General features: G+C 46.6%; 1 protein-coding gene across 24 annotated transcripts in view; it reads right to left on the minus strand.

Moving 5' to 3' along the window:
• Nucleotides 1-475: 475 nt before the first annotated feature.
• The window catches only part of MICAL3 (microtubule associated monooxygenase, calponin and LIM domain containing 3), a 134,857-nt gene continuing 114,565 nt past the window's right edge, over nt 476-20,767 (minus strand). For 16 of the 24 annotated variants that reach the window (XM_088470556.1, XM_088470554.1, XM_088470576.1 and 13 more), the window contains 8 exons: nt 20,158-20,208; nt 19,035-19,142; nt 17,600-17,693; nt 11,488-11,538; nt 8,430-8,495; nt 5,111-5,210; nt 4,328-4,401; nt 476-3,575 (listed from right to left, as the gene is read on the minus strand). In XM_088470556.1, the coding sequence (XP_088326682.1) occupies nt 3,391-3,575; nt 4,328-4,401; nt 5,111-5,210; nt 8,430-8,495; nt 11,488-11,538; nt 17,600-17,693; nt 19,035-19,142; nt 20,158-20,208 (729 nt within the window). In that variant the 3' untranslated portion in view covers nt 476-3,390. The remainder of the gene's footprint in view (nt 3,576-4,327; nt 4,402-5,110; nt 5,211-8,429; nt 8,496-11,487; nt 11,539-17,599; nt 17,694-19,034; nt 19,143-20,157; nt 20,209-20,767) is intronic. The other 8 variants (XM_088470566.1, XM_088470558.1, XM_088470561.1 and 5 more) reach the window with 5 other exon arrangements.

Consider the following 20,767-nt stretch of genomic DNA (forward strand, 5'->3'; position numbering starts at 1 on the left):
ATACCCTGAGACCCAATCAGTAATCCATCATATACATTCCAATACCCTGAGACCCAGTCATCCATCATATACATTCCAATACTCCAGGACCCAATCAGTCATCCATCATATACATTCCAATACTCCGACACCCAGTCATCCATCATATACATTCCAATACTGAGACCCAATCAGTAATCCATCATATACATTCCAATACCCTGAGACCCAATCAGTAATCCATCATATACATTTCAATACTGAGACCCAATCAGTCATCCATCATATACATTCCAATACCCTGAGACCCAATCAGTAATCCATCATATACATTCCAATACTGAGACCCAATCAGTCATCCATCATATACATTCCAATACTCCGACACCCAGTCATCCATCATATACATTCCAATACGCTGAGAACCAATCAGTTATCCATCATATACATTCCAATACCCTGAGACCCAATCAATAAAGAAACAGACACAAGGAAATTAGCATCTGAACCTTTATATATAAAAACAGCAACTCTTCTTTCAAGTATTAAAAAATAAGTTAATTGATGAAAAAAAAAAAAGTGAACACAGTGTCTGCACATATTATTGTTACACTACATCCCGTGGTCGTGGTACAGGACACAGAGGATTGCCCTTCTAATGCCCACCATGGCACGGAGGCACAGACTTACGAGCTGTCACCCAGATGGGCACTATCGGGGCAGATGGACGCGACCTCTCCTCTCCCGGTAGCACCAGAGGCAGTGGGGCTCTATAACCCCCCCCCAGGTCCCCAGGCTTGGCAGAGAAGTGGGTCTCATGGCTTCTGAACATGCTACAGAGACATTGAATATACAGCAGGAAAACTAAAGGAAAAGAAAAAACTTAACAGCGTAAAACCTTTAGATAAATTATCAATATTTAAACAAGAAATCGAATATTCCGCGTGGACGCCACGTGTTCAGCCTTGCGGAGCTGAGCGTTGCAGAGGGGAAAGGCTTAAGGTGGTTACACTTTCAACACTTAACCCGTTCCCGCAGCAAATGATAACTGTATGGCGCCAGATCACTGCATATTGGGAGATGGGCGCTGGGCCCTTGTTAGGTCCGATTCTCCTATAGAAGCGTTATGTGCTTTTGGGACGCCGCCCCCCTCTGCGCTATGGAAGAGAAATTCACAATGCTAACGTTGTACGGAATTCCATTATACAGATAACCGCCACCCACCTCACAGCGCGTCATCGGCCCACAGACCGTTCCATCCCGTCGCTCCTCCCCAATCGCCTGGATCCCTTTCTAACGTGCCGACCATCGCGGCGGATACCAAACTCTACGGAGACGGCCAACGGTCACAACAATATGATTATACGTCGCGCACGTGCGGTTATCTGCCAAACTAATTCACACGCTTGAGCTGGTTAACATTAATTTGGGGGTATAACAAATATTTTCTATCTAAAAAAAAAAACAATGTATTTGGCCTACTTGCTACACGGCGACAACGGACCACACATTGGGGTAAGGCTGAAGGGGACCGATACACAGATATGTATTCGGCTTCTTTATCTTGTATGGCAGATTGTTACGTAGAAAGTTATACTATGACGTGAGGCAGACGTATACCATTATATCTACAGCCTGAGTCTTAGTAACACAACTACAGGGGCACAGAACAGCTTATTTGAATTGACATGTAAAACAGATGAAGGCAGCCATGCGTACGGTACAGTAACCTGGAAATGTGTAACAGACTTATCAGAAATAATTTGCATGCTCAGCACCGTTCCTCAGGCGGGCACCGAACCTCGCGTCTGCGCCACCTGGCCTCACACTATATACGTTCTCTCTCTCTAAAAAGCCCAGACAGGAAAGGGGTCATACAATAAGCTGAACCCTCGCCTGGGCTTTGCAGATGGACAGAGGTCCGCGGGGGCGACTCCCCAGATGCAGTGATCAGGGTCGAGGGTTCCGGTTGGCGAGGCTGGCAGTTGTTGCACATGCAAACAGAAACCAATAGTGCATTATGCAGAACAGGAGACGACAGGTCCAATGGACAAAGAGCCACTGTGGAATTATATTCTGTTAAAATATTTACTATGTAACATAAAATACAAAGGTGATCGGGAAAGGTGTATACATTCAGTCTCACGTAGGCTCAACCTGTGAACATCAGGCCGCATCGATCTACCTTTCCAAAAAACATTTCCGTTCTTACGACCATGTTCAGCTGGATTTCAAAGGGTCAACACACAAGTCCGATGCGACGAACCCCCAATTGCTATTGGCCGAGAGACACTTTATTTTGTTGTGTGGTTTAATCTCCCCAACAGCAATGGACGCAGGACCCAATATTCGGGAGAGATGAAGGATTCCCCCCCACGTTGTTCCCCACCTCCAAACTCCAGAAAAAAGTTAAATAAAAATCTAAAAAGAAACCACTTTGGAGTTTTAAATCAATTTCCCCCACAATGTGAATGTTATTCCCCCAACATTTACCGGCTACAGTACTGAAAGGGGCAAATAAAAGTCGCCTCACACACCAGCACTGCAGAGGTTAACGTTCTGGACATAAAAACGAAGATGACACATTGGAAGAACGATTCGGACCATACCGTGGGGGCGAGCCAGGAAGCGTGGAGTTGGTTATTTATCGCACCCCAAATCTTCTCCGGAATCCACATGGTTAAAAGGGAGACTATGTTTGAGAAACAAAATTAAAAAATAGCAAAATAAGTCGTCTTCATTCAAACGTCGTTAGTGCAGGAAACAATCTGCGCGTTCTGCGCGTTCTCAGGTGAAAAAAAAAAACCAGTAAACCAGACATACCTGAATTTAATTGGAGGTTTCAGGTTGCTTTGCTATAAACGCCATCATGCAAATCCCCCTTTCCACTTGCTTACAAGACCTTCTAAGTGACTCCAGGTGGGGCTGGGGGTAAATACTACATTTCCGAACAACCTTGACTCGGGCTCAGGAGCCGCGACAATATAAACTTCAATCTTACAACACAGGCATCCTTCCAAATGTAATCTATGAGGATAAAGACAACCAGAAAACGAGGGGGCCACCTAGTGGCCAAATCTTCCCACTGCAAGTGACCGATCACTTTTAGTGACGAATATTACACGTGGTCATACTCTGCACCATTATACATGGCAGCGTAATGTAAACCTGAATAGAGACTGCAGCTTTGAGGGTTTTTTTCAGTGTCATACCGGAGGAAAATGCTCCGTACAATTAGCCGCTGAGAAACACAGTCTCCCTTTTAACGCCTCGCTGCCGCTGAGACCACCGTGCGCTGTGCATGGTGGCAGCGGGTCCATGTAACATCTCCGCGAGGCAGCCTTGTGCCTGCGCCATGCGTATGACGAATGGCAGCGCCCGGTAAAACATATTCTCCGCTCAGGAGGGCTCTCAGGACCAGTTTAAGTTGTAGCCTTTAGATAACATCACTTCCTCCAAGTCTTTGTCCTCCTCCTTCTCCCGCAGACGCTGCTCTTCCAACAGCGCCACCAGGGCGTCTCTCTGCTCCACCACGTCCAGCATCTCGTTCAGGATCCGCTTCTCGTCCGACAGCTCCTGCTCGCTCTTCAGGTTATCTGCGGGGGGGAGTGGAATGAGTTACCTGCCGTCTGCTCACACAAAACACATATTACAGGGATTATAGAGACCTTTTCTGACGCAAACGCTTCTATACCAGGATTTACCCTTCTGACCACTTTGTCAGCAACCTCTACTATTACTACGCCCGTCGTATACAGCAACCGCGCTACAATTATTCTGCGCAGGGAAATGACTGCTCTTTAAAACTTAAAGAAGCATTTCTACCTAACAAGGAGTATGGTATTCAATTGGTAGCTATATAATGTCACTATAAAGACCGGTCTGTATACGGTCTCCTACCCTGTATATATCATAAATTGGAAGATTATAGACTCCGAGGGGTATAGTTAATACAGTGAGGGTTTTAAAAGTGAAGATGTTGCTCATAGCAACCAGATTCTAACTATTATCTTATAGAAGGCACGAGATAAATAAGTAGAATCTGATTGGTTACTATGGGCAACATCTTCACTTCTAAAAACCTCCTACTCTGTATATAGTGTAACACACTCTGTCATGTAGCCTTACTGTAGAATATACGTGTGACACAACATTGTGCACTAAACTCTCCTGAGCCTGTGGCCGTTTACCCTTCCCTCTCTCTGAAAGTGGGACAGAACGGCTGGGAGAAGCAGCTCGTTGGGGCGTATTATCCGGGCAACCGTCTACTATCCCCCAAACGTCTCAACAATCTCATTCTGCATTCGGCAAGCTGCCCCTGTGCTGAAACACCCAGACTATCACTTACCTTCCACGGCCATCCGTTCTCGCAGCTCCTGCTGCAGACGGCTCTGTCTGTCCTCTAATTCCAGCTCCCGGGCGCTGCAAAGAGGTAACAGGGAATAAGTTGCAGGTTCAGAACAGCTGCAGCCACCGCACCACTAGTATCATTCAGAGGATAAACACCAATATATAGGAAAAAATAAATCAATAATATAATTTGATGCAAATTCGCCGGCAAGAATCTGAACTGAAACACTTGCAGGAGAAATGCGTAGTGTCTTATATCGTAATCATTCTTGACCGTTTACTATGCACCTATTCTACATTTTTATCTGTGTCTATAAACTAATGTCGTTCTACATAGAAACCAGGCCTCCCAATGACATCCTGTTATTATGTCACCTCAGACACGCCTCCCAATGACATCACGTAATGGTATTACAAGGCCCCATTCACAGCCACGCCTACCAATGACATCACGTAATGGTATTAAAAGTCATCATTCACAGTCACGCCTCCCAATGACATCACAATATAGGTCACCTCACAGCCACGCCTCCCAATGACATCACAATATAGGTCACCTCACAGCCACGCCTCCCAATGACATCACAATATTAGGGCACCTCACAGCCACGCTTTCCAATGACATCACATTATTAGGTACCGACAGTCACGCCTACCTAATATAATTATAATATTATATGCCACATGGAAAGTCGTCACTGCGACACTGTGCCTGGCTTAAGAAATGCACGCGTGTATTATTTGCGTATCATTGCCCCCCAGAGCATAGACCGTAACTCACAATATCATCAGCTCAGACTCGTATCGGACCAGGGCGTTCTTCTCCTGCACCAGCCGGAACCATTCCTGCATCAGTTTGGGGTCGTCCTTCTTACCCATCCCTGCAACAGAGCCAACATGGTTATAACCAGGAATCAGAAGAGGGGCGCAGGGGGGAGTGACGGGGCAAATAATAATATAAAAACAAACCAACAGAAAACACAAAGCCGAAGAGGGGTCTGCCCAAAGCCGAGCACTGTCGAGCACACACTGGAGGGGGCGCTGTCACCCAGGAACATGTGCGTCTTGGCGCTGACGCATTCCCCACAGCTGGTGTCACAATCAGTGGATACACCTTGGCAGCAAGGTGACTCCATGATATATTAAGGTCTCTGCTGCCTCAATAGAATATTTATAACCAATCACTGGTAACTGGGCCTCATGGCTCCCTATATCGGCCATTGCACAGCTAGCCAGTCCGTGGCACTCCTCCTACTCCATCATTCCCTTCCTAGCACGGCTACCCGTCACCTACACACAGCGGAGGCAGCCATTTTGTAGGTTAGGCCAATAATCATAAGTATGTAGACTATCAATCCACCAATAGATTTATGCATCAAAATGGCTCCCAGACAACAAAATGGCTGCGTCCACTGTGCGCATTTCCTTATCCTCCAACAGCTCTAAGGCCTCCTCCTACCAACATGCAACCACTCCCTTTCTCTATCTCTTCATAGCAACACTACATATCACTTACTCTAACTCCTCCTCCTACAACTCCAAACCACTCCCCTTCTCTATCTCTTCATAGCAACACTACATATCACTTACTCTGACTCCTCCTCCTACAACTCCAAACCACTCCCCTTCTCTATCTCTTCATATCACATAACACTTACTCTACCTCCTCCTCCTACCAACATGCAACCACTCCCCTTCTCTACCTCTCTTCATAGCAACACTACAGATCACTTACTCTGACTCCTCCTCCTACAACTCCAAACCACTCCCCTTCTCTACCTATCCCTTCATAGCAACACTACATATCATTTACTCTGACTCCTCCTCCTACAACTCCAAACCACTCCCCTTCTCTACCTATCCCTTCATAGCAACACTACATATCACTTACTCTGACTCCTCCTCCTACAACTCCAAACCACTCCCCTTCTCTATCTCTTCATATCACATAACACTTACTCTACCTCCTCCTCCTACCAACATGCAACCACTCCCCTTCTCTACCTCTCTTCATAGCAACACTACATATCACTTACTCTAACTCCTCCTCCTACAACTCCAAACCACTCCCCTTCTCTATCTATCCCTTCATAGCAACACTACATATCACTTACTCCAACTCCTCCTCCTACAACTCCAAACCACTCCCCTTCTCTACTGACCTCTTCATATTAATGCTTGATATCATATACCACTTCCTTTAACTCCTCCTCCTTCCCTAGCACCTCCTACCAGCATGCAACCACTCCCCTTCTCTACCTACCTCTGCATAGCAATACTTCATATCATACTACTTCCTCTAACTCCTCCTCCTTCCCTAGCTCCTCCTCCTACCAACATGCAACCACTCCCCTTCTCTACATACCTCTATATAGCAACACTTCATATCATACTACTTCCTCTAACTCATCCTCCATCTCAACATACCCAGTGTCTATAATGTAATCACCTACGTATCCCCATTATTTTGTATAAATTGTTCCTTACTTATGTTGTATTATCCCCTTGTGCGGTTTCCCATTTCTCCCTCGGACGCTCCCCCATATCTCTCCATCACGCACACCCAGCTACATGCTGTACTATTGGCTGCCTTTGCTGTATCATTACATATAGAAATGTAGAACCTATATTTGCTTTCTCTTATCTACATCACATCTGATTTAAATGTCGGAAGCGAAACTATGAATATAATTCCACGGCCTCTGCGTCGCACATCAGACAGTTCTCATAGTGCCAACGACACCCTCAGAACGGCATCATTGCACCCACATTAGCGTCTAACGGGCAGCATCATCTGTACCTGGTCCTAGCTGTAACTTTGCGTCGCTGCGCAATGATCTCTGCGTTAATACGCCGGAGATACTGGAACAGAGGACACAAAAAAAAAAAAAAAAAAAAGCGTCATCTGCCGGCTTCCGCTACGACACCACCAGAACTATAACTAGCTCACAAGTTTTCTATTCAATTTGTGACACCCCTGAACACACCGACACTTTGCTAAGCTGGAAACCAGCCCCTCAGAGGCAAACGTGACGCTAAAAGGGGACAGTATGTGTGAGAGCGGCGTGTGAACCGGAGAGACGAGGGCGTGGGACATTAACCTCGCCACTGCTGCGCACAGAGAGCCATCACCCCAACCAGCAGTAACGGGGTTAATGATCAGCACTAGAGCTTAGCTGGAGATGTGAGGATAGACTGGGAGGAGGGGGGGGGGGGAGCAATTAGCGTTCATAACACAAGCAGCCGGGATACCACACAAAGCAGAGGGGGGCTCTATCCGCCATCATAGCGAGAGGAGACCCAGTACCAAAGCGGCACCAGTCTGGGTCCGGGTTTACTATACCACGCTCAAGCTCTCAGCGATATATAGTGCATATCATCCTAGCGAGGTCTAACACAATATTTCAGGGGACGGGGTGCAGGCAGACTGTTTTTTAATTATCATCTCATAAAAAGAATCTTGTTCTGCTGGATGAAATCCGGTAACTGCGCCGATCACCCGGGTGGCGCCTTGTCTGTACGCCAACCCAACTACTCCCAGCTGTCAGGTCGTGTAGGATTTAGGATACAGTTGAAGAGAACCATAGAGCAGAATACTAACAGATTATCACAAAAATAAATATCCAAAAACAACAGAGATCTCGGACACAGACAACAAAACTAGCGGACAAACATTCAAAGCCGTGAAATGCGGGATGGGCGTTTAATGTGGATCCGTCTGTAACCACCAAATTGTGGTGGGGGTCTCCAGTAACACTCCGAGCAATGTACAGGCCAGGCTACAGGCACTGCAATGACCCCCCCTTTTCTCCTAACTGGGCACCCCTCATGCCACATGAAGAGTCTCCGTTCCAGGCACCCGTCGGGGATGGCACAACACAGGGATGCAGAGAGCACGACAGCCTGGCAAGCAATGAATGATGGAGCTTACGCCAATGGTATATTCTGATTATGAATCCTGTTTTATGAAGCCAGCCATGCAGCGGTCACTACAAGCAGCCAGGTATGAGCAGGCAATGGGGGGAGGCGTGGGGTGATCTGAGGAGAGGACCATGGGGGTGCCAGCCGGGCAAGGGTGGCAGACAGTAAAGCTACGTTACCTTCGTGGGCACAGCAAGGGCAGAAGGAGATAGGTCTACGGCGCGGTGTCCCCACAATGGGATCGACTGCAAAGAGTGAGCCGTGGGGGGGGGGGGGCAGAGAAGGGTGGAAGCGGAGAAGACAGCGTGGGCGAAAATGAGGAGGGGGGAGGGGTACAAAGGAGGAAGAAAGCAAAAAGGACAAAGAGTGAACGCAGGAAACAACAAGAAGAGAGAGTAGGAAAACAACTCAGATTGGGGTCAGGAAACACGAATCCCCCCTATTCTCTGCCAGTTGTGCCACCCGATGACCCTGGCGACAGCGGGGGCACGTCAGCGCACAATCATCCTTCATTAGATAAAATGCTGCTTTCATTAGCTCTGGTCCCTGGTCAGCGACTACCGGGGACAGAAGACAGGGAGGAGAGCCTGCGGCCAGCAGCATTTGCTCTAATGAAGTACCCTGCGTAGGCACATTTTACACAACATTAATAAATGACATTTTTTTATATGTACTTTATGTATGACGCTGCCAGAGACTAGGACGTGGGAAGGAGGGTCCAACACTTCCAGAATCCCCTGCATGAAACACCTGGTTACTTCTACGCTGGGACCTCGGTGACCAGCCCCGAGTAATGCGCATGGCGCCCTCTTGTGGTGCCACTGCCTAACACTCTGTGACTACCGAACTTATTACTGCAATATGACGCATTTCCCCTCCCATCCTGTGCAATGCCGACCTGCTAAGAGGGAGCAGCCCCTTCCCCCAGGGGGATGACCCTGTGTCTGCACTGCTACAGGCACCAGCAATGGCCTCGTGTCTGCTACAGAGACTGCAACCACCATTATGTGCTGTAACTGCACCAGGAGAGCTGTAGCCGACACAAGCCCACATGATGTCATATCCTGACCCAATGATGTCACTCAAACAGCATGTGTGACCAGTGCCCCAATATATAGCATTACGACGGTTTCCTAAACGCCACCATTACAGTCCAGGCTTTAAGGATATCCAGGCTTGAGCACAAGTGCCTTAGTTAGTACCACAGTCATATTGATTTCACCACCTGGACACAAGAATGGATATCCTTAAAACCTGGACGGTAATGGTGGAGTTTGGGAAACTCAGCATTATGAGATGATCACACTAAGATGATGAGATGATCGTACTTCATTAAGACAGACAGGAGTGTTCTGGAATAGGAGCGTGGGGAAGAGAAGAGAAACAATGGCTCGGGAAGCAGAGTGACCAGCATAATCATAAACACTAGATGGCTCTACAACAAGAATGCTTATATACATTTTTAGATTATATTTATCTTATACATATACACAGGTAATATAAAATGTAATACTTTTTTTTTTTTTTAATTGACACCTTACCCTCCACCTCTTCCTTCTTGTGCCCACTACCGCCCACTCGGCGCTCTGCTCCCCTTCACCTCAGAGTTACTAGCGCATCCTGCCTATAGCCGCCTTCCCAGCTTCCTCCCCTCCACCCTCCGCACTCCACAGAAACCTCCCTTACCAAAGTCACCAATGATCTTCTCACTGCCAAATCCATGGGTTACTACCTTCGGCACCCTCTGCGGTTTTTAGCACCTTGGCACTTCTCCTGCACCCCCTTAATTCCTCTGTAACACTGTCCTCTCCTGGATACCCACCTACTTCTCCAACCGCATACCCTGGCTCCTCCACCATTCTGTGGGTTCCTTGAAGGCTCTCTCCTCAGCTTGCTGCTCTACTCTCTGTGTACCTCCCTACCTTGCTGAATAATCATCTCCTTGGTCTCAAGTAGCACCTCTACAGGATATCATCCAAGTCTAACACCCATGGGCGCCCTCCATCCTCTAGTATCTATCTAAAATCTGTACCTATCCCATCCCCCCCCCCTTCCCACTTCCCACAACACCACTGCTGAGAACACTGCTCTGTTCCTCGTGTCCACTGCCTGGGTGCTACCTCCCCACTCATCCAGCTCCTTTCCCAATCTCTTCATTTCAAGCCTTGCAACCTTAGACTATTAGACCCTTCCTCTACCTTGATGCTACGAAAAGTCTTATCCACATTCTCATCACCTCTTGCAACGAGACAGGACCCTGGCCCGCCAGGCAACGAGAGGGGACGGGACCCTGGCCCGCCAGGCAACGAGAGGGGACGGGACCCTGGCCCGCCAGGCAACGAGAGGGGACGGGACCCTGGCCCGCCAGGCAACGAGAGGGGACGGGACCCTGGCCCGCCAGGCAACGAGAGGGGACGGGACCCTGGCCCGCCAGGCAACGAGAGGGGACGGGACCCTGGCCCGCCAGGCAACGAGGGGGGACGGGAACCCCGGCCCGCCAGGCAACGAGGGGGGACGGGAACCCTGGCCCGCCAGGCAACGAGACGGGATTCTGGCCTGCCATGCCATGAGGGATCTTAGATGTTACAGGTCAGTAATAACATATAATGTACAAGGTAACAATTAAGGGATAATGGGCCGAATTTTAGTACCCAAGTTACTAGAGATGACTGTAAGTGGTGGTTGGTTAAAGTTATATAACACAGCCTTGTATCTAGCAAGGAAACCAGTCAGGATGTATAATCCAGAAGCCATTTCATCACTTCTAGTGCAAATCTAAAACACTAGAGGAATAAAGCGAAGGCTCCCGCTCTGTACCTGACACAGGTGCCATTTTGGCAGAGTTTATTATATCTTGCTGACTATCAGGTTCTAAAAATGGAGTTAAAATCTAGAAGCCTTGTAAATACACAGACAAGAATGGAAAGCACAGAAGAAATCTAGCCAGAGGTGCAGATGAAAATAATAATAATAAAATCTGATAAAATTTCATAAACATAAATCTGCCCACATTGATCATTATTTCTGTGGTAAATATAAATGGCCAGCCACTGAGGAATAGAGGATATATAATAGATTTATTATCTAGCACTCGCTACTGGATTCCTTCTGGTTGTTTCCAGGCTGGTAAGGGGGGGTAGGAGTCACTGGGGATGGTGGGGGGGATCTTGCAGGACACAGGGAGGTGCAGGTGGGGGCGAGCAGGTTAGTACTGGGACGTGATTTGGGCATACATACCACCCAGGTGCAAATCGATGAGGTCACTGTAATAAGACTCTCCCCAATAGTCTACAATAAGGAATTGTGAAGACAGTTATTGCATTGCCAAAGACAGAGACAGCAAGAGACTCAGAGGGCGGACAGGACAGGACAGAGAGGCGCAGAGAGAGGACAGCAAGAGGCGCAGAGGGCGGACAGGACAGCAGAGAGGCGCAGAGGGCGGACAGGACAGAGAGGCGCAGAGGGCGGACAGGACAGAGAGGCGCAGACAGGACAGGACAGAGGCGCAGAGGGCGGACAGGACAGAGGCGCAGAGGGCGGACAGGACAGAGAAGCGCAGAGGGCGGACAGGACAGTAGAGAGGCGCAGAGGGCGGACAGGACAGAGAGGCGCAGAGGGCGGACAGGACAGTAGAGAGGCGCAGAGGGCGGACAGGACAGTAGAGAGGCGCAGAGGGCGGACAGGACAGTAGAGAGGCGCAGAGGGCGGACAGGACAGTAGAGAGGCGCAGAGGGCGGACAGGACAGTAGAGAGGCGCAGAGGGCGGACAGGACAGTAGAGAGGCGCAGAGGGCGGACAGGACAGTAGAGAGGCGCAGAGGGCGGACAGGACAGTAGAGAGGCGCAGAGGGCGGACAGGACAGTAGAGAGGCGCAGAGGGCGGACAGGACAGTAGAGAGGCGCAGAGGGCGGACAGGACAGTAGAGAGGCGCAGAGGGCGGACAGGACAGTAGAGAGGCGCAGAGGGCGGACAGGACAGTAGAGAGGCGCAGAGGGCGGACAGGACAGTAGAGAGGCGCAGAGGGCGGACAGGACAGTAGAGAGGCGCAGAGGGCGGACAGGACAGTAGAGAGGCGCAGAGGGCGGACTGGACAGCATGAGAATACAAGTGTTGCAGCGGGATGGGGAAAGTGGGTGCAGCAGGCATGGCGGGGGAGGGGTGGGTTTAGGGTGAAGGGTGGAAGGGAAAGTGGGGAGGTAGGGGAAGCTATAACACTCGGCGGTGGAGGTGGCGAGGCAGCGGGTGCGACGTAGGACAGGTACAGGGACTAATAGGGTACAGGGAAAGTGGCTATAGTGAAATTTTTGGAGAACAGGGGGAAACTGGACAGGAGAGGTGGGTGAGGAGACTGGAGAGGTGGGTGAGGCTGGTGATGTAGGACAGAGGTGGTGGGTGAGGCTGGTGATGTAGGACAGAGGTGGTGGGTGAGGCTGGTGATGTAGGACAGAGGTGGTGGGTGAGGCTGGTGATGTAGGACAGAGGTGGTGGGTGAGGCTGGTGATGTAGGACAGAGGTGGTGGGTGAGGCTGGTGATGTAGGACAGAGGTGGTGGGTGAGGCTGGTGATGTAGGACAGAGGTGGTGGGTGAGGCTGGTGCATTGGACAGGGGATGTGGTAAGGTTGGGGATGTAGGACAGAGGAGATGGGTAAGGCGGTGTATTGGGTTGGTGACATTGAACAGGGGGTATGATGAAGTTGGGGACATGGTACGTAGGAGGTGGGTGTATTGGGCAGTTGGAGAGAGGAAGATTGTGAAGTTGGGGATGTGGGAGAGGGAAAGTGGGGACAGTGGAGGTGGATGAAGTGGGGACAAGTAGGAGAGAGGAGAAGACGGGGACAGGTGGAAGAGTGAAGTTGGGGACAGCAGAGGTGAATGAAGTGGGGACAGGTGGGAGAGGTTAGGTGGATAAGATAGGGACAGGTGGAAGAGGGAAGGTGGAGACAGCGGAGGTGGATAAAGTGGGGACAGGTAGGAGAGTAGAGGAGGATAAGACAGGGACAGGTGGGAGAGGGAAGGTAGGGATAGCAGAGGTGGATGATGTGGGGACAGGTGAAAAGTATAAGATAGGGACAGGTGGGAGAGGGAAGGTGGGGACAGCAGAGGTGGATGAAGTGGGGACAGGTGAAGAGGGGAGGAGGATAAGAGAGGGACAGGTGGGAGAGGGAAGGCGGGGACAGCAAATCAAAAACAGAGGTGGATGAAGTGGGGACAGGTAGCCTCCTAACCTCTCCGAAGACAGGGACAGGTGGGAGAGGGAAGGTGGGGATAGTGGAGGTGGATGAAGTGGGGACAGGTGGAGTATAAGACAGGGACAGGTGGGAGAGGGAAGGTGGATGAAGTGGGGACAGGTAGGAGAGGTTAGGAGGATAACACAGGGACAGGTGGGAGACTTGAGAAGCAGAGACTAGATGTATGACTGAGGAACCAGGAGCCCCCAGTATAACATTATGAGCGGAAGCCGATGGTGGAGGGAGATGGAATGAGCAGGTCAGCACCAGAGCAGAAGAGACAGTGACAGGAGAACACAGTGTATATACATCGTGCAGATATTGTGTACACCGTACAGATGATAACAGAATGCAGCAGCCTGACAGGAAACACATAACAATGCATTGTGGCACCACCAGGACCTCCCTGCTCCCCCTGCTGGGCCAAGTAAGCACTGCAGCCATTTTTTATCCCTGGCTTTCCTCACAGTCCTGGCAGAAAACTACCCCCGACCTCCCTCTGCCGCCATTTACAGACGGCGTAGGTTACTGATTTTACATGTAGCGGACACGGGATCCAACTAGGAGGAGGGACACTTTAGGCAAATGTCTTCCGAGGTCTTAGTACAGCTTTAAAATTGAACAGATGAATAGGCTGAGGGGTATTTCAAAACCTTTATTATACAGAGGATTAGCGATACAGTATAATAGCGCTGTACACTATTATACGGAGGATTAGTGATACAGTATAATAGCACTGTACACTATATTATACGGAGGATTAGTGATACAGTATAATAGCACTGTACACTATATTATACGGAGGATTAGCAGTACAGTATAATAGCACTGTACACTATATTATACAGAGGATTAGCGATACAGTATAATAGCACTGTACACTATTATACAGAGGATTAGCAATACAGTATAATAGCGCTGTACACTATATTATACAGAGGATTAGCGATACAGTATAATAGCGCTGTACACTATTACACGGAAGATTAGCGATACAGTATAATAGCGCTGTACACTATATTATACGGAGGATTAGCGATACAGTATAATAGCACTGTACACTATATTATACAGAGGATTAGCAATACAGTATAATAGCGCTGTACACTATATTATACGGAGGATTAGCGATACAGTATAATAGCGTTGTACACTATATTATACAGAAGATTAGTGACACAGTATAATAACGCTGTACACTATATTACACGGAGGATTAGCGATACAGTATAATAGCGCTGTACACTATATTATACGGAGGATTAGCGATACAGTATAATAGCGTTGTACAATATATTACACAGAGGATTAGCGATACAGTATAATAACGCTGTACACTATATTACACGGAGGATTAGCGATACAGTATAATAGCACTGTACACTATATTATACGGAGGATTAGTGATACAGTATAATAGCGCTGTACACTATATTATACGGAGGATTAGCAGTACAGTATAATAGCGCTGTACACTATATTATACGGAGGATTAGCAATACAGTATAATAGCGCTGTACACTATATTATACAGAGGATTAGCGATACAGTATAATAGCACTGTACACTATTATACAGAGGATTAGCAATACAGTATAATAGCGCTGTACACTATATTATACAGAGGATTAGCGATACAGTATAATAGCGCTGTACACTATTACACGGAAGATTAGCGATACAGTATAATAGCGCTGTACACTATTATACGGAGGATTAGCGATACAGTATAATAGCACTGTACACTATATTATACAGAGGATTAGCAATACAGTATAATAGCGCTGTACACTATATTATACGGAGGATTAGCGATACAGTATAATAGCGTTGTACACTATATTATACAGAAGATTAGTGATACAGTATAATAACGCTGTACACTATATTACACGGAGGATTAGCGATACAGTATAATAGCGCTGTACACTATATTATACGGAGGATTAGCGATACAGTATAATAGCGTTGTACAATATATTACACAGAGGATTAGCGATACAGTATAATAACGCTGTACACTATATTACACGGAGGATTAGCGATACAGTATAATAGCACTGTACACTATATTATACGGAGGATTAGTGATACAGTATAATAGCGCTGTACACTATATTATATGGAGGATTAGTGATACAGTATAATAGCGCTGTACACTATTATACGGAGGATTCGCGATACAGTATAATAGCACTGTACACTATATTATACGGAGGATTAGCGATACAGTATAATAGCGCTGTACACTATTATACGGAGGATTAGTGATACAGTATAATAGCACTGTACACTATATTACACGGAGGATTAGCGATACAGTATAATAGCGCTGTACACTATTATACAGAGGATTAGTGATACAGTATAATAGCACTGTACACTATATTATACGGAGGATTAGCGATACAGTATAATAGCACTGTACACTATATTATACGGAGGATTAGCGATACAGTATAATAGCACTGTACACTATATTACACGGAGGATTAGCGATACAGTATAATAGCACTGTACACTATTATACGGAGGATTAGCGATACAGTATAATAGCACTGTACACTATTATACGGAGGATTCGCGATACAGTAAAATAGCACTGTACACTATATTATACGGAGGATTAGCGATACAGTATAATAGCACTGTACACTATATTACACGGAGGATTAGCGATACAGTATAATAGCGCTGTACACTAACATCGGAGAAGCTGAAAGGCAACAAGAGTAATTAAGAGAAGGTCTCAGAGACCTGGGCAGGGAGCGAGCTATGGAATCATTATTAGCAACAACATTTATATATGGCCAGCGTATTCTGTAACCACGAAATGTATATTATAGGACACTGCGTACGCGCCAAATGCTTCTACCCCCACAAAGGGGTCTGGCAAAGCCACAACACACAGATGGTAAAAGCGTGACCCTTTAGGTTATCTTCTGCCCTGGATCCGGATGATACATATAAAGGATGATAATAACAATTACACACTGGCTGATTTGCCGCATTCGCTATGATGTTAAAGAGCATCGGTCACGTAATAATGAATATATCCTTCAGGGTTATACAAACCAGAGGTGAACAACCTGCGAGGCCCCAGAACCTATATAGGGGTCTTCAGATTGTCCGATATACAATTAATTCTATTGGGAACGGCCTCACTTGGGGTCAGCATCCTTTGGCGGGTCCCACATAAAGGACAGCTAGCGCACCACTAACGTAACCACCACACTACAGTACAGGCATTGCAGCGCCCCCTAGTGACCGGAACTGACTTTTAGGTGTACATTTAGCAGTAGTGTCACTTGCCCCATACAATATATTGCCATTTCTGCATTTTAATGCATGACAGTGACCTGAAGTCGGGGCACACAAATATACCCCGCCTCTAAGATCACTCTACATATTAAATATATAAAAATAATAATAATAATACAGTGGAAGACAATTGCCTATAATCTATTTCCCTAAGATAACGTATAGTGCACAGGTTATACCCCGGCCCTATCCGAAATCCTACATTAGGGGATTGGATTCAGGCTTCATAGGAAAGGGTTTAGACTACATACTGGGAGGCAGCTAGTTTGTGGCATGAACCAATATTCAGGCTATAAATTCACTAGTAAAATATCTGAGGCACGAGGCACTCAGTGCCTCACTGACGGCAGAGTCCAACGAGGCACTGAGATCGGCTGCACTCTCACAAATAATGGGTCTGCCCACAACATTCATAATTTTGTCCCCCCCCCTCCCCCCTATGTGCAGCTCCCCAACCACAAACATCAATTCATATGTCACAGACAGAATCATCACTGGATTTCCCTAGTACGGTATTCACACATGGGATTCTCAGAAGTGAGGAACATTAAACAGGACAGAGGGGACTTCAAACATTCATTAATAAAAAACAACAACATTTACCATTTTGAAACATACTGGACAAAGAACTAATAGAATGTAATTCCGTCCCTTACAGATCTGCCCTGGCCAATCAGCTGGCTGCATCTCTGTGATGTCATCCAACAGGAAGACACTGGATAACACCTTTACTGCGCAGTAGCGCCCCCATGTGGTGGCAGACTATATAATCCCAATCCAGAATAAAATAATAATATACCTGCTTCTCCCCGCAGGGCTTTCTCCACCGCGACCCCTCTCTCCTCCAGCTGCCGCTGCTTCTCCTCCACCTGCTCCAACTGGCGCTGGATTATCTGAGATGGAACATTACACATTATATATACGTATCATCGTCATGGGCTGGCTCTGTGTACATTGTATAACATTGGGTCTCTCTCTGACAGGCCAGCCAATGCACAAAACCACGCCTCTTTGAGGGAGGGGCTATAGAAAAGCGCAAAAAAGTTTTAAAATACTTGGAAGTTTGATGGAATGACTATACAATGTTACACCGATTTCAGTTAAAAAGGAAATTATAACACTATATCCACTGTGCTGTGTTTCTTTCCCTGTTCTTTGTCTGTATATTCATAAAATCGGATATTTAAAAAAAAAAAAAATATCAAAAACGGATTTATTTGATTTAAATCTGTTTTTTTGGATTTAAATAGGATTTTATATTACATTTTTTTTAAAGTAAAGGTTTTAAATTTTTAAACGTTTATTTAGAAAAAAAAAGGAATAAAAAAAAATCCTATTAATTTTTTTTTTATTTTAAATAAATGTTTAAAAATGTAAACCGTTTACTTTAAAAAAAATTTTTTATATAAAATCCTATTTAAATCCCAAAAATCTGATTTAAATCAAATAAATCCGTTTTTGATTATTTAATTTATTTTTTTTAAATATCCGATTTTTATGCAACCCTGTTATATAAAGACATTTCTTCCTTTCTTAGGAGTCAGATGGGAGATGCTGAATCACTCAGGAACATATATGTATATAAGACATCTAAGTAATTTCTAACCCCAATACATTCACATTATATTAGGGGTGTCCTCCACAACACGCCAGCTTTGTACTAATTAGCATAAGTGATGTAATGGGTGGTACATGTAACGAGATAACATTATAGAATATGAAAAAGAAAAGTACAATCCTAACACTAAAGGTAAATGTCCATCCCTGCTGTTTTATACAAGAGCCCCCAACATTATTATATTTACATAAATATAAAGTCAGTGATTACGGACGTGTGACAGACTGTTACACTAATATGGCAGAGTGCACAAACAACCATTGAGTGATTAAAATGAACTGATGAGTAAAGGCCGTTCTACAGTTCACTCTCCTCTATATCATATGAATATATTTTATATACAGCAGATCTTTTATATCCTATGTATATGATATATACTTGCACTGTGGCTATTGCATTTTCAGATAATCATTTAAAAAAAAAAAAAATGATATAATGAGATATATATATATATATATATATATATATATATATATATATATATATATATATTTATTTATATTTATTTTTTTTATTTTTTTTTTCGTATTAGGTAGCTGGAGTACTGCAACCAGCCTGTGTTGCGCCTCCCACCGGGCCCAGTTATGGTGGCTTGTCAGCCATCTATGTCGCCTACCTGTGCCCGGTGCAGCCGTTTCAGCTCCTCCTGCTTGGCTTGTCTCCGCGCGGCTTTCTGCACCCGCTTTGTCAGCTTCGTGTTCAGTTCCTCATCCGTGTAGGTTTTCTACGGGGAGGAGAACACGTGAGGACACACGCACAGCCTACAAATACTGCGCGCACCAGAAAATGTCCATCTGAAACCTCAGAGAAAGCTCGCCCCCTGCGCCAGCCAAACCTGCCCGAAATTCTCTATTCGCCCCAGTACCTGCCAGAATCTAATGCCAGCCCCATCCAGCCTGCTCCCGATCAATAGCCGATTATTACTAATCACCATCTGACCCCCAACTCCTGGCCCGTCCACTCCTGTCGCCCCCTAGAGATTGAAGCAATTTACCATCTCTCTTCACTCAGACTTCTCCCTATTACTAGCACATGTCAGACTGACTGCGCAAATGAATCACCAAGTGACCCTCAGCTCCTGGCCCGTCCATCACCCCCCTAAGACTACACCCCTTTACCACCGTATTCCTCCAACCTGCTCCCTCTCTCCCATAGCGATTGCCCCAATCTACCCCTACCCCACCCAGCTCAGCTCACTACCCCCAGGTCACCGTCCATCGCAGATTCAGCGGTGTGGTTACAATAGATCTCTGTAGGGGAAATGCAGAGAGAGCGCGATCGCCACCAATAATTTCTATCTTTAAAAACCAGGGAGATGGAAGCGAAAAAAAAAAAAAAGCACAAGAATGAGAACCAGCAGAGAGGCTTAACCACAAGCGAGACCTTAGCACGACCGACCACCTGCGTACAAGGCGGGTGTCTGTTTACCCTGGTGCATGTGGCACAGCAACAAAGCTCTATGTGGGGGTGAACAGAGCCATACAACAAAGAATTTGGTGCGAACTTGCAATTACTGTGAGCATGCAAAAGGTGTGCGAGGGGCTAATCCCCTGTATGACCTCTATTTACCATCAGCACTAAACGACAGAGAGCGGATTGCTGCACTAACCAGTTATTTGCCATCAGCCAGACAGATGCTGGACTGCGCCACCTCGCCAGAAAGCAGAGGACAGGTAGGAGGGTGAATGCGGCAGAGGGCGAGGAGATTAGCAGCGAGCGGAGAGTAATGATGTCACTACCTTTGATGAATATGATCGTCTGAATGCCCAGGCATGGGGGACGTACACCGACTGACACAACACACACGGCAGGAAGGGGGGGGGAAATGAAGCAAATGAATCAATAAAACAATATTGAATCAATAACAACATGAACATGGCTTCTGCTGTCAGGGACGGTCGCAGGGGATCAGAGGGAACTAAAACTTCTATTATAGGAGATATAGGGGCAGATGTACTAAGCTCTGAAAAGTGATAAATTGGAGAGTGACAAACTACCAACCAAACAGCTCCTAACTGTCATTTTTCAAACACAGCCTGTAAGATGAGAGTTAAGAGCAGAGTGGCTAGTACTTTATCACTTTCCCGAGCTTAGTACATCAGTGTCATAAATCTGAAAGTATACTGTATCTTGTTCTGTTGTCCGGGGCACGTCGCGCACCCACAATGGCAGCGCCGTACGCCGCCCAACGATGTAAATACCTCTCTATAGGTCTCGCTATATAAGACTGATCCCCTGCGAGATCTCCCCGACAGCACAAGAGCTTAAGACGTCCAGAGCCGCCAACGGTCGGTAATTACGTAGCCAAAAGTTCAGCCGTAAGGGTTATAAAAACACAATAGAGAAACG

Source organism: Taudactylus pleione, unplaced genomic scaffold (genome assembly GCF_031769625.1).
Source record: "Taudactylus pleione unplaced genomic scaffold, aTauple2 ptg000101l, whole genome shotgun sequence".
Classification (NCBI taxonomy): Eukaryota; Metazoa; Chordata; class Amphibia; order Anura; family Myobatrachidae; genus Taudactylus; species Taudactylus pleione.